Source organism: Plectropomus leopardus, chromosome 15 (assembly GCF_026936395.1).
Source record: "Plectropomus leopardus strain MGB_pleo_1.0 chromosome 15, ASM2693639v1, whole genome shotgun sequence".
Taxonomy (NCBI): domain Eukaryota; kingdom Metazoa; phylum Chordata; class Actinopteri; order Perciformes; family Serranidae; genus Plectropomus; species Plectropomus leopardus.
Window position 1 is genome coordinate 34,036,471 of NC_142190.1, and position 14,301 is coordinate 34,050,771.

At 39.6% G+C, this 14,301-nt stretch overlaps 1 protein-coding gene across 2 annotated transcripts in view; it reads right to left on the minus strand.

Moving 5' to 3' along the window:
* The window catches only part of dscama (Down syndrome cell adhesion molecule a), a 129,265-nt gene that overhangs the window by 35,702 nt on the left and 79,262 nt on the right, over positions 1–14,301 (minus strand). For both annotated transcript variants that reach the window (XM_088088407.1, XM_042499673.2), the window contains exons 4-11: positions 13,950–14,096; positions 11,574–11,852; positions 10,811–11,086; positions 9,632–9,928; positions 8,099–8,374; positions 5,147–5,425; positions 4,627–4,746; positions 2,641–2,820 (exon numbers count right to left, since the gene is read on the minus strand). In XM_088088407.1, coding sequence (XP_087944533.1) covers positions 2,641–2,820; positions 4,627–4,746; positions 5,147–5,425; positions 8,099–8,374; positions 9,632–9,928; positions 10,811–11,086; positions 11,574–11,852; positions 13,950–14,096 — 1,854 coding nt within the window. The remainder of the gene's footprint in view (positions 1–2,640; positions 2,821–4,626; positions 4,747–5,146; positions 5,426–8,098; positions 8,375–9,631; positions 9,929–10,810; positions 11,087–11,573; positions 11,853–13,949; positions 14,097–14,301) is intronic.

The window sequence follows — 14,301 nt, forward strand, 5'->3', positions numbered from 1 at the left end:
GAAATGTCTAAGAATGCATGAATTCAAGAGCAACTCTGCAAAAGAAAGTACTATATTCCAATCCTTTTATAGTGAAAGAGGTAATCAGAACATGCCGACTCAACAACTATAAAATTAGTCAGGCATGAAGATATGTATATGCATATTTTAAAAGATTTAAAGAAACTAAAGAAACAAGAGAAAAAGGCACAGGATGGGAAAACGGACATGGATAATCCATTCTTCCTCCAACCCTCAGCTCTCTTACCCACATGGCAGCTTCTGCCTGCATGCAAAATTCAGGGCTTAATGGAGGGGAGCTAAGTCCTTGGCCACACAGCAGATAACTGCTGTACTTTCTCCAAGAGATCCAGTCGTGGTTGCTATGTGTGTTGCTTTCGTGGGATTCATTCAGGCAGAAAGCACAGAGCAAGAACCATGACGGCATCTTGCTGGTGGCCTGACTGTCACAGGCAAAGCAGTCTGCAGCCGAACTCACTTAACCTTTGTGCCACAGTTTTAACTTTTTGTTTCAGTGCTACTAGCAGACCTTGGCATGGACAGCCAGAATATGGAAAAAGACAAAGTAGTTGACTGGAAAATATCAGGTTAATCGGGGAGACTTTATGAAGAGTGACCAATAATAAAGATGAGAATTGTGTATAGTCTTTAGTAATTAGATCTTGTTGTGATGTAATCATATTTCAATAGGCCAGAAAATCCATGCATGGTTACACAGTGGTATAGGTATATACCTCTGATGGCATCTATACACTGGTGGTGGAGATAAAGGAAATAAAAGAGTGGATGAGATGTGGATGGAGTAGCCTTCGGTTGAGATCAGACCTGGGCGGTGGAAGTGATGAAACCAGAGAAGAAAAGGGTAAAGAAGGTTCATGCTGATTCAAACTGAAATGACAGCTGACAGAAGCAGAAAGTACAGCAGATTTCAAGTTTGACAGTGACTATCTGATCGACATGTGCACATGTGATTAAAGATGAGAAATGTACATAGTCTTTGGCGATTAGACCCCATTGTGATATCATTGTATTTTAAGGGGTTAGTGAAGCTGTTTATAGTGTAGGATACCCCCAAAGAAAGACAAGAAAAGAACAAGAGGGTAAATTGAACAGTCAATGCCACACGTGTGTGTCTTCACTACCTACCTATAAAGCTGGTGTAAATCAAAAGCTGGCTCTCCAATGAAGCCAGTCAAACAAGGAAACAAGAGTGGATACACAATCTCATCTGAAATAAAGTACCTCCATCGCACAATTGATAAATGCTCCAAGCTAATTAAGACTTAGTAGGTCTGGGTTACTCATCTAAATTCCATAGATCTACTTCATTTAGTATAAACTAACACAGCAGCATATATTTTTATTTATGCATCTATTTGCTATGTGTAACAAGTAATGTGGTATAAAAATTTAGCGAAACAACATGAGGAGATAACAACATATGTTTTATGCTAGATATGAGCAAATATCCTTATTGGACAGAGGAATTAAATCTTACAGACCTGATGACTGATGCTAACATTACTGGTAAGGAGAGCTGTTACTCATTTCAAGTGTGTTGGTTGTCTTGACAGTTGTCTTGCCAGATCCAGGGATCTGGATCTGGATGGATTTAGGGAACAGCAGGAGAGCTATGATGACCAAAGATGTGGCCTCAGAGGGTGCGAAGGCTGAAATAGCACTGCCATAAACCTTATATTCATGCAGTTATTGCAGGAAATGCTCATGAAACCAGAATCGTGACAATGGAAGTCTCACTTCACAGAGGATCTACAAAATGTGACCACATCCAATTTTTTCCCATTGGTTGTCTGTCTGTTGCGCTCAAGAGATGAGGCTCTTTCTCTCTCTCTCTCTCTCTCTCTCTCTCTCTCTCTCCCTCAGACGGCACTGCTTCTATGCTGCCTGAAAGAGCTGATTTGAGTTTCAGTGTTTACTTCAGTAAAAATGTGACATCAAAATGTAATAAATAGAATAGAGTGTGCACAGAATCAGAGCAGACTGGGCTTCTCAGGAGGTGGGACATTAGCTCAGACAGCCTGTTTCAGACAAAGGTGCTGCAGCAAAGGGCAGTTTGAGACACATGATGTATTATTTGAACATTAAAGCATGTAAACCTATTCAGGCAGACCCCCCAAATACAAATATGATCCTAAAACTCTCTAAAAATCTTTAAATGTGGCCTTAAATTAGATGAGAGTGTCATTTGTGACAAACTAACAAGATGTTGAGATGTTTTTGCCAATTCGCACTGAAATGACAGGTGACAGCAGCAAAGAGAAGATCAGATTTAAAGTTTGACAGTGACGTTTTGTTTGGCTGATGAGATTGTGGCAGAATCTGATTGGTTTATTTGAGAAAGGACAGCCTATAGTCAACTGATTACGAACAAAGCAGGAGAGGTGGGAGACAGAGAGAAATGTGAATGAATGAATACGCATAAAGATAGTCTTACTGATTGAACTTAAGCTAAGCTTCATATGTGACTAATAATTATTTTTGGAAAGCTAAGTGTAAGAATACACTACATACCCAACCCTACACACAGAGATAGAAATCCTAATACACACATCACCATCTACAGCATGTAAGATAGTTTTACATATACAGTTTTAGGTGGCATTTCTTCATGAGACTTACTTTTGACATTGAGATACATGGACTTGCTGACATCAGCTCCAACGTCATTGCTGACTCTACACAGGTAGAAGCCGCTGTCTTCTTCCAGCACATGCTTGATGAACAGAGAGCCGTTGACCAGCACCTCGATCCGAAAGCCTGAGTTGAGGGCGATGGGCTTGAACTGAGGGACCCCGGCGCCTGTCACAGTAGATACAGTAAGCGATGATCAAAAAATGTTGGAAAGTTTAGAGCTAGCCCAGTCACAATCTGTATGATTCAAAACACCACTATAATATGTCTGCTATAAAAATGGCGCTGCATCAGTTTTTTAGGACCTTATCAGATATGCCAACACACCTAAAACCGATGGTCTTAAGTTAGAGTGGGGAAAAAGACATTGTGGGGGGTTATTGAAGAGTAACAATGACATAAGGCCAGACAGTGTTGACAAACTTCTGATCAAGAAGTTCAAATGCTATCTGATAAGACCCATAGTTGATAAATGTATATTTTCATTTTTTTATGGTCAGACCTACAATAAATATTAATCAGATATCAACTTTTTTTTTAAATAATCAATGAATCTTTGATTGTTTGCTGACAGACAAACTTGCAAACTGTACTCTACAACAACATATTACGTTGTATTCATTAGTGGAGATACAGTGGTACATGGGGTAGGTTGAGGGATAACTGATGTCTACAGCTGTGATGTGCTAACATTTCTTATTAACAGCATGCACAAAGTACAGCTGAGACTGATGGGAATGTTATTAGATCAGCAGATCAGGAACTTAAGTCGCTGACCTGATGATGGCGCTAGATGAAGATCACCAAAGTTATTACAAGTTGTGAGGAGCATATGAACATATGAAGCAAATTTCATGTCAATTCATCCTACAGTGCTAGTTGATATATATTTAACGCTTTCTGATCCGAATTTGTCACATAATGACTTCCACATCTATTTATTACATTTTAAGTTATCCTTCTGCATCTGCTGTTGACATTCCAGGATGCTACTTCAAATGTCAAAAAACGCACATGCTGGCATAGATGGTTAGGTTTATGGGAATGAGGCACATGGTAAGGTATAAAAAACCCCCAGCATACTAGGCGGGAAGTGAACATCAGATTCCTGCATGAAAGTCAGGGATTTGTAGGACCTATCCACTCCTTACATTACATCGTTACAGTCAGTGTTTCAACTTGACACTGTGCCATGTCCACGTTTCATGCGCATGCGAAAGGTGCACTTATGCCAAAAGCACTGTCAAAGCAAGTGTGGAATGAGAATGGTCTGATATTTCATATATTTCATGACATTTGATATTTATCTGATTTCTGATATTTAATTTCATGAAAAATATGAGCGTCATGGTGGTGCCGTTAGAAAAGTCAAGCAACATCAAAGTCATCAAGATTAGCTTTACAAAAGCTTTGCATTAACAGTAATGATGTATGAGCCTAAGTCATGTCTCATAATAAGTAAGCAATGTCGGAACTGACAAGAGTGAAAGCAGTGGATAGTCATATCATACAGAGCTTTTTCTTTGTTTTCAGAGTCACTGTTGTGTCCAGCCAGGACGGGATTATGCAAGTTTAGTAGTTACATAATCTGCCACCTTTTTCCGACCTCTAGGGAAATGAAAGGCTCTTCCTTGAGCTGCTGCTGTTTCTCATCTCACAGTGCTTGTTTGGACTTGAGGTGGGTGTTATTATGCATTCACCCTCATGGCTGTGGACATTATGTTTGCTGTGTTGGCATTCTAGAAAAGATCATCGATCACAGACAGTAAGCTTGCTGTAGAACAAAACATCTTAGCATTCACAAGCATTATAGCATAAAAGATGGGCAAGTTACGCAGTTTAAAGTCTTTGAAATTCTATGACACATCCAACACTTTCACCAAACCTGGAGGAGACAGTTGTGTGTTGCCAAAGTAATAAAGTATGTGGTGTAAATACACATGTAATTCATGTTTGTGTCATGCAATGTGTTACCTTTAGAGTATTCCCACTGGATGGTAGGAACAGGATAGCCTTCAGCTGAGCAGTTTAGTATCACTGCCTTTCCATAGATGCCATCCTGGTCCTTAGGTTGCACCACAAATTTGGGAGGAACTGCAAGTCAAGTAGCCATGAGTTTACACCTTTTTATCTTGAAGACAAATATGTGTCTACTGATCACCAGAAGCTCACTCTAAAAGAAATATCTCATGGCCTCTCACAATGTAATGTTCAGTCTTAGGAGCATCTATTATGGCTCATAATGTTTTCTATTGTATTCAGGCCGGAAGATTAAGGGGCATCATTATCTTACAGATCACAGTGGGGTAAACAACTTGATGTCATTTAAAGATCTGATACACAACACTATATTATCTTTCTCCTGCATTCATTATGTTTTGTCCCTAAAACTTTTAGTAGACACAGTAATCTCTTCTTGCATCGTCAGTGAAACCGTGCCTTTTCTTTTCTCCTCATCACCACCACCCTCCTCTCACTTATCCCCCCTCCTCACCTCGTACTATGAGCTGGCTCTGGTGCTCTACAGCAGCAGCCTGGTTGCGTGCAATGCAAGTGTAGTTGCCATTGTGCATCAGTGTGAGGTTGGAGATACGCAGGGAGCTGGTAAAGTCTATGTTGTCTATGGTGACACCCAGGCTGGCTGGGATTGGCCGACCATCCTTCTGCCAAGTGATGAAGACAGGTTGGTCCCCAGACATGACGACGCAGGGGATGAAGACTCGCTGGCCGATGGAAAATCGAGGGAACTCAAATGGGTGGATGGTAGGTGGAACTGTTGATGAGAGAGATTCATTTTCATCTCAGTAGTTTCATCTCAGGCCTTTGCAGAACATTTAGGTTCAACAACAATAAAGGGTGCCCAAAATCACTCAACATGTATTTTCATAAAAAGAACATACAGTCCATGGATACAAATGTTAGGAGTGGGGAAAATATCAAATCTTATGTACATCATGAATCTCTCTTGAATGATTATGTCTCTATAGAAAAGTCAGTAATTATAACTAAAAAACCCAGTTCTCAACATTGTGATTGCCTGAAACTATTTTGTAGGATTGAACTGTAATGGCTGACCCTTAGTAATGGGCAGAAACATGTGCATTGTGTTTGCATTCTGTTGCTATTGTATTACTGAAACATAATAGTCTAGCAGGAGACATAAGTTCCCATGAATACCCGCATGGCTTTTTTTGATAACCTGTTTTTTTTAAGTGGTGTTAAGTTAACAATTTGCCTTGTTGCCAAGGTCAATTCATTGCCCATGGGGTTTGTTTGGCGGCCATTTTTAATTTATGTCCGTGCTAATGGCGAAAATCACTGATTTTCATAAATCCTGAACCGGACTAAATACAAAGATAAATGAGGCCACTTTTTCATAGAATTTTTACACCAGAATGGAAATGGAAAGGTCATCGGCATAGTGCAACCACTCTATATTGGTTTAAAAAAATAAGCAAATGACACATTTTAGGCTCTAAATTGGTAAAAGAAAACACTCTATATTGGTAAAACAACAACAACAACAACAAACAAACAAAAACAACAACAAACAAAAAACAGGCAAATTTTAGGCTTACAACAGTTATCAAATATAACAAACTTATTCTCTTATATTATTTGGAAAGTTATGAAAAGGTTGAGGTCTATGGTACCAGGATGAGTCAAGAACACCTCAAACCAGACCAGGTACCCCATGAAGCAGAATAATGCTGTGCTATTAAATGCTATTAAAGAAGTACCGCGGCGATACAAAGAAAGTCCTCACAAAAACTAGGCCGTCTCTACAGTAAGAGGATGCAAATCTGTTTTTAAATTGCTACATGACCAGAGAAAACAGAGAAAATGTGCTTTTGCTCAAGAGGTAGAAAACCTACAAATATCAGAATGAAACTAGATACCACTAGGTTCCTAAAACCAGGTCACACAAAATTGCCATCCAGGTACATGGGAACCTATTTCTCCTGCTAGACTATAATGGAGGTAATGAAGCAATGTATTTAATTATGGATCATTACAAATACAACAAATACACTATGTTTTAAGAGTAACAAGTTGTCACACAGTGAGAAAAATAATCATATATAGAGATAAAATTGCACTGTAGTGACCTGAATCACAACCAGATCAAATAATAAGGTGCATAGACACCCCCACCATTAACATATGTACCTATACATGGCATAGCTGAGCTACTTTATAAAGCACTCCCATAGCAACTCAGTAGTCACATTAAACTCTTAATATTATGATGTTCTTTCTGCAGGAATGAGAGAAGTATTTTATTACCTCTGTGTACATTATGTGGAGCAGATGAATCCTCATTCAAAAAAGCATGCATATAACATTCTCTCTCACTGTCTTTGCTCTCTGGGGACATGCAGCCATCGTGAGAACCAGATACTTTGGAAAATTAATGATTTAAAATAACATTGGAATAAGCTGCACTTCAGCGCTTATTTAATTCACAACAAAATAGGCATAATAGGCTCCTGGGGATTCCCTCTCAGCAGCGGCGGAATGCTAAGCAGCCTACAGGCAAATTGGACGAGGTGGAATGGCGGCATAGCTTTGTCTACACTGTGTGATTTCCCCCTAGCATACTTGTTAGCACGTCAGGACCCGGCAGAGAGAAAGGGAGGTGGGGGGGTTGCCCATCCTACATTTCAAATTATGCAGTGTCATTGAAGAAAGAAAGCCATCCGAGGTTATCATCATATGGCTCAGCTCAGCGCCGCTGCATATTCAGATGAGCCTCAGATAAACTGGCCAGGATGATGGAGATGGTGTTCTGCTATCAGTGATGTGAGTGGGTTTTTTTACAGGTTGTTGTATACGAATATTCCTCCACACATCTGCGACAAGGAGAGGTAGATACTAAGGTAAAGTATTTTTTAAATGCGATGAACAGCATGTGAGCCAGACACTCTAACACTGGGGATTGATAAAGTGTGTATGCACATCTTAAACAAATGGCCTAAACGGCTTACTTGACACTTCAGATTGGTAATAATCCTGATAGAGTACACATGATTACACACAGCTACTGCACCTAAATCTAAAGTCCTGGCTTATTTACCAGTACTGAAATAAAAACATCTCATTGAGGCGATTATTGATACCAATATTGATATATCCACTTTTTTCTTCACCTAACTTTAATGATCATAAAGTCTCTTCTGTAGTGGAATTAAAATCATATTCTGCATCCTCTTATCATGATTGCCCACCAGCAGATGGAGACATTAAATACAATGCTTTTCACTGTATATAATAATCACTCATTGTGCAAAATAAGAAAAATACTTTAACTCAGGGTTGATGTTTCGTACATGTTCACTTTTCAATTAAAAAAAAATCTTTTTGTGATATCGGCAGAAATCAGCATGTTGACATGCCGATATTGTGGTGCATCACTACTGAAGACAGCTCAGACAGAGGTTGGTACCTTTCACAGTCACATAGACGCTCTGGTGTGTGGACAGCTGAGGCTGGACGAGCACATTGCACGTATACTCTCCTTCATCCACATCCTTCTGCACATCAAACAGCTTCAGGGTGCCGTTGTTCTCAAAGGCCCGCTGGCGATGGTTGTATGGCAGCAAATTGGAGTCCTTATACCACTTGATGGAGTAGTATGGGTAGCCAATGACACGGCAGTGGATGTACATGTCCCGCCCAGCGATGGCAGTGAGGTTTTTCATTGGTCTGATGCTGGCAGGCCCTTAAAGGACACATTGGAGAGACAACTCTCTTAAAATGATTTTGAGGCAGGGGGTGGGGTTGGTATAAAAGATAGCTGTGCTGTGTTCTGCATGTTTTTAAGACACCATAAACGTGCCTTTTATATGCCTTGATTCATTCTGATAGTAACTAAAACATAGACAAGTCTTATTTAGGAGTTTCAGAGGTCCTGACTAGGACATCCAGAATCAGAATCATCACTAGTGGACCCACTCTGCTCTGTTGTCCTTCACATTTTTGACATGTCAGAGCCAGAGACTCATGTTCCCTTCTATCTGAGCCTGGAGTAAATATTACCTTGCGCTCCCACCTCCTTGGTGCCAGATGTGATTGCCTCTGACAAGCATTAGAGTAGAATGTTCCCTTTCTCCACTCATGAAGCTATTATCAAAACCATTACTCATGTTACCAGCTTTCACATACACTTGTAAAAAACCAACAGAATAACCAACAGGCGTCTATAGCTTTGCATCTCTCAGTGAAATTGACTACTAGGTTTCTTTTTAAAGCACTACAGTAGACAGTTTAACTAGGCTCTGCAGTGTACTTTGAGCACAAGCGTATCCTGGGCTGCTACTCTCTTTAGCTCGATTAAGGAGCCAACGATGTGAGAAACAGTCATTACACTTTCTCTGCAATGGCACCTGTGGAGATTTATCTTCATTGCTTGGCTGCATTCGGCATCCATGGACCAGGATCGCCCTATTTAGCCTTACAACATGCAAGAATGAACACAATCAAATTAAAGCAATCAGTGTACAGAAAGTACCCTTCCCTCTCTGCAACAGAGAAATACAAATAGCCCTACACCAGGCACAGAAAGCTTGAGTGTCCCAGTATTACCGCAACATGACATCAGCAACCCAGCCAAGCAATTCCCTGCAGAAACTAGATAGCACCAATATCAAGCCATCAGCAGGTACTGGCTATGACGAGGGGTATTAGAAAAGCTAATGCTGAGAGTAGTAACTGATTCTCAGAGTAAAGAAGGCTGTTGCATTATCTGCCATAACAAGAGGAAACAGACTGAAGCTCCAATATCAAGTTTTTAAGTGTGAGAGAAACCAGCAACACCAAAAAGTAAATAGACGTTACAAACTAAGTCAGGCATTCTTTAAACATCTGCACATCAGGAGCTTCACATGTAGCCAATTAAAGAGATATAAAAGCAGAATCAATCAGGACATGTTGATGTGTATATGTGATGGTGTGTCGGAAGAGTTGATCTGACAAGCACCTCTTACGTTTATTCGCGCCTGGTAGGAAACGGTCCCGGCAGAGTTGTTGCAGATGCAGCGATACACCCCTCCATCAGGTACCTGGGTCTGACTGATGTTGAGGTGGCTGACCACGTGGCCCTCTGCGGTGGTGTAGTAGGAGATGCGGTGGCGGCTGTCCCTTATCACAGGTTCGTCATCCAGAGTCCAGGTTACCCTGGGCTCCGGCGTGCCCTTCACGGTGCACGACAGCGACACAAACTCGTTGATGTTGTAGACCTTCTCGCTGAAAGAAGCCAGAATCTTCGGGGTGCCATCTGAGCAACAGAGAGATACATGAGCAGCAGAGAGAGACACACATGGCGCATATATATATATATATATATATATATATATATATATATATATATATATATATAATTTAATGAGAATTAAATTCTTTTTAGAATTATGTTTATTATTATGATTAGCTTTGTCATCGCAATAGTTTTTAAACTTTTGAATTGCAAGCAAATTAATGTGAATTCTTTTAAAGACATGGAACAAAAACAATGAGAAGCTTTACAAGAAATGTTCCACAAATTGCAAGAAATTAGTATATTCAGAATTTCTTTAAAAAGCTGGAGAAAAATGTCTAAGGAAAAAGAAAAAAGCTAGGGAAAACTATATTTCTGATTGTGTGTGTTTAACCAGTTTTAAATTGTATTTTCCTTGATTTTTTGTTTTACTTTTTGTTGTTTTATTAATTTTCTTGTAATTCTTTGCATTTTTGTAATAATTTCTTGCTAATTTTGGTAATTTCTTCATGCTCATTGCCTTCTTCATGTGTTTTTGAAAGAAATCAAGCCATTCTGCTCAGTCCTTAAAGGGTTAAAAGCAGAATCAGTGTAAAGCAGATTAACACAGCTCCTTTCTCTCGCTCCACATCATTGATTATCAATATTCTCCTTACAGTGGTGTGGTCATGAGAGGCACACAATGCAGCAGCCCAGCTTGCGTAACAGTATGCAAGCCTCTATCAGAAAATCTGATAATGTTAAACTGCACTACATCACATATCACAGTGTGGATCGGAGCATGGACACACAGATACACAGTGCACAGTTTGGATTCATACAACACAAAGAGATTCTACATATAGAGAACTGTATGGTAACTGCTACCACATCTCCAGTAATAAAATTACTGTGAATTCTGACCTTCTAGTATGACTTGAACAAAGTCCTGGGCGGACATCTTGCCATGTCTGGCAAAACACTGATAGGCGCCTCCGTCACTCTTGGCCATACCAGCCATGACCAGGTTTTCCCTGTTTTGGCCCGTCATGCGAACACTGTTACTGGGGTAGATGAGCTCCCCATTGCGGTACCATGACAACTGGTACTCCTCTGAGCCAGTCACACTGCAAGAGAGTGAAACCTGGCTTCCCACACTGCCCTTCACCTTCCGCGGGCTCACCACGACCTTCAGGGGCTCTGTAGGTGAGGAAAGAGTTTCAGTAACTGCTTTCAACACAAGATTGGGATATTTGGTTTTCTTTATTTCCTCTAATTTCAACATTATTATTATTTGGCCAGAGAAAATATAAATATGCTACATCCCAGCTAGCAGTTTTTGGTTCTAAAAACATTCTGAGAATGTTACAATGCAACCACTGCAAAGTTTTAGTAACGTTTTCAGCTGTAAGTTTTCTTTTCGTTCCTAGAAATCTCTTCTTAAAGTTAAAGGTAACATTCTCTGTAAACAACTACAAATGTTAATAATATTTGTTGTTTTCATTAAAACATTAATGCAACTTGTAGGTAATGTTAGCTAAAGTTGTGGGAGTGTTTCCTGCTAGCTTGGATGTAGCTCCTTAAACTCAGAAACAGCATCTTCAGATTCATTGCCCATTCAGTGTCCCCGTTGTTGTACTGATAAAACTGAACCCCAGTGACCAACCACCAGCCCAAGGATTCTTACCTTTGACCTGCAGCCTGCCAACCACCTCAGCATTTCCGTAGCCATTCCACACCTCACACACATATGTCCCTGTGTCACTGGGCTGGGCTCTCTCTATCAGCAGGCCTGTCACACTCTGTCTGAAGCGAGTGTCTGTCTCCAGTGGCCGGTTGTCCTTTAGCCAACGGTATTTGGGTGTGGGGTGACCGGAGGCCTTGCAGGGCAGCTCCACTCGATGAGATGCCATCACCTCACGACGCTCAAAGCTGTCCAGGATGTGGGGTGCTGAGTTGGTTGGATCTGGTGAGTAAATGCGACACAGGGAGTTTAAACTGGGATAACTGTGTTTTATATTTCCCTCCATAATACTGGTTTCTGACTTAAAGCTGATACATCTTAAGTATCTATAGTATGTGGGTAAAGGGGCACACACTCTTTTCAGATTGTGAGTTTCAGTGTGGCCTAAGATCAGGTATGGTATTCCCAGAATTTATGGAGAGCTAAAAGTCCCTTTAAAAATGATGAAAAGATTGGCATTGTGATCAAAATCCTTATTTCAACTGGTGGAATAAAGCACAAAAATACCATGCAGGAACACAACATCCTTACTTTAACCTACAAAGTAAGGATATTTAGTCTACTTTATATTACAAACACACACACACACACACACACACACACAAATATTGTAATAATGGATTTGTACTCTAAATGCATTAATAAATAATTACCAAAAAAAAAAAAAAAATAGGATATATGTTTTGTTTGTCCATTTCAATGGATGGAGAATCTTTCAATTAAAAAAGTGTGATTCATTCTTTGCTTAAAAAAATTTCATATTAATGAATAAAGTGAGATTTAAAACAGTACATACGTATTTTTCATTGTTTTTGTCGCTGTGACTCAAAATGTAAAATATAAATAGTATTTGGAAAACCTCCAGAGATGAATATTATGTGAATATAATTAATAAGGGCCATTAAAAGTTGGTTGAATCATTTCAAAATGAAATCTTTATAGCTTTTACCTATTTTAACTGTATTTCCCCTGCTCATTTTCTCGTGACTCTTAGATTCACCATCCATTCCAATGGACAGATCATTCTAAAAAAAATAAATAAATAAATATATATACATATACACACACATATATATATATATATACATACATATACATACATACACACACACACACACACACATATGTATGTATGTATGTATGTATGTATATGTATGCATATATACACATATACATATGTATATAAGCCAAAATGTTTCATATGATTTTTGACCTGTATAAGTAAAATAAACAAGTCATATAAGTCATATAACTTTTTAGTTTTTTTTATAGTTTGTTTTAAACTCAGTTTAAACACAAATCATGTACTTTAACTGTATGATTTAAAGATTGAAAGGCGTCTCATGCTTTCCTCATGGTCAACCATGCTTGTTAAAAAAGGGGGTGTGGCTCTACTGCAGTCCACTTTAGAACATGTGGAAGACTGATTGGCATATAGATATCCCATCAAAAAAGGCTGTGCATTTAGGTGGTTTTAGATAACAATAAGCATAGATTTAGACTTCCTAGAAAAGCCCATTGGAATAGACATGAGATCTAAACAGAATGTAGAGTTGTACCATGACATCATTAACAGTATCTGTATCTGTGTCTGTCTGTGCCTGTGTCTGTATCTGTATCTGTGTCTGTGTCTGTGTCTGTGTCTGTATCTGTGTCTGTGCCTGTATCTGTGTCTGTGTCTGTATCTGTATCTGTGTCTGTGTCTGTGTCTGTGTCTGTGCCTGTATCTGTGTCTGTATCTGTATCTGTATCTGTATCTGTATCTGTGTCTGTATCTGTATCTGTGTCTGTATCTGTGTCTGTGTGCGTCTGTGTCTGTGTCTGTATCTGTGTCTGTGTCTGTGTCTGTATCTGTGTCTGTGTCTGTATCTGTGTCTGTGTCTGTGTCTGTATCTGTTTCTTCATCTGTCCAGCCAATACAAATGATAACTGGGAACTAGTGATGGGCCTGTGACTTCACCCAAAGCGTCCCAATTCTAATGACATTCATCACTTCTCATCTCTGTGATTCACGTGTCTTTCCTGTCACATTCACACGACGTAGATCTTTTTTTAAAAAATGGATTCATTTATTTTTTACAAACACAGATTTATTTCTATCCACTCCTCTGTCACTTTGTTCTCATTTCGAAACCAATCAAAATCAGTGAGACTAAAACCTAAATAAAAAAAGGGTCTTATGCATATTATTGTAGATATTGTGTACCAAGTCAGTTTATGTATTTAATTAGCAGACAGATATCGCCATATGTCAGTATGTGATGTTGAGACTGTTCCTGGTGCACGGTGTGAGCTCTGGATGCATTGGTATTCTCTTACCTGAGACAATGAGGCGGGCACTATTGCTCTGTCGGGTCTCTCCTGTGTACCGATGGCGTGTCATACACCTGTAATTGTACAGCCCATCCTCCACCTGCACATCCAGGATATACAGGGCTCCCGTGGATGTGATAAGAAACCGTGACACTGGAAAACAAACAAATATAAAACTGCACATTATTGATGTGTGGCGCAATTTTAAACAGCTACAATACAGGTCTTAATGTTACAGTGACACCAAAATAAAATTACAGCATGAACATTTAACTGCCTGTGGGCCCATCAGCACCAAACACAGCATGTCACCTTTCTGTAAGTACAGTGGGCCCTGTGCTGCTTCTGGTCAATCAGG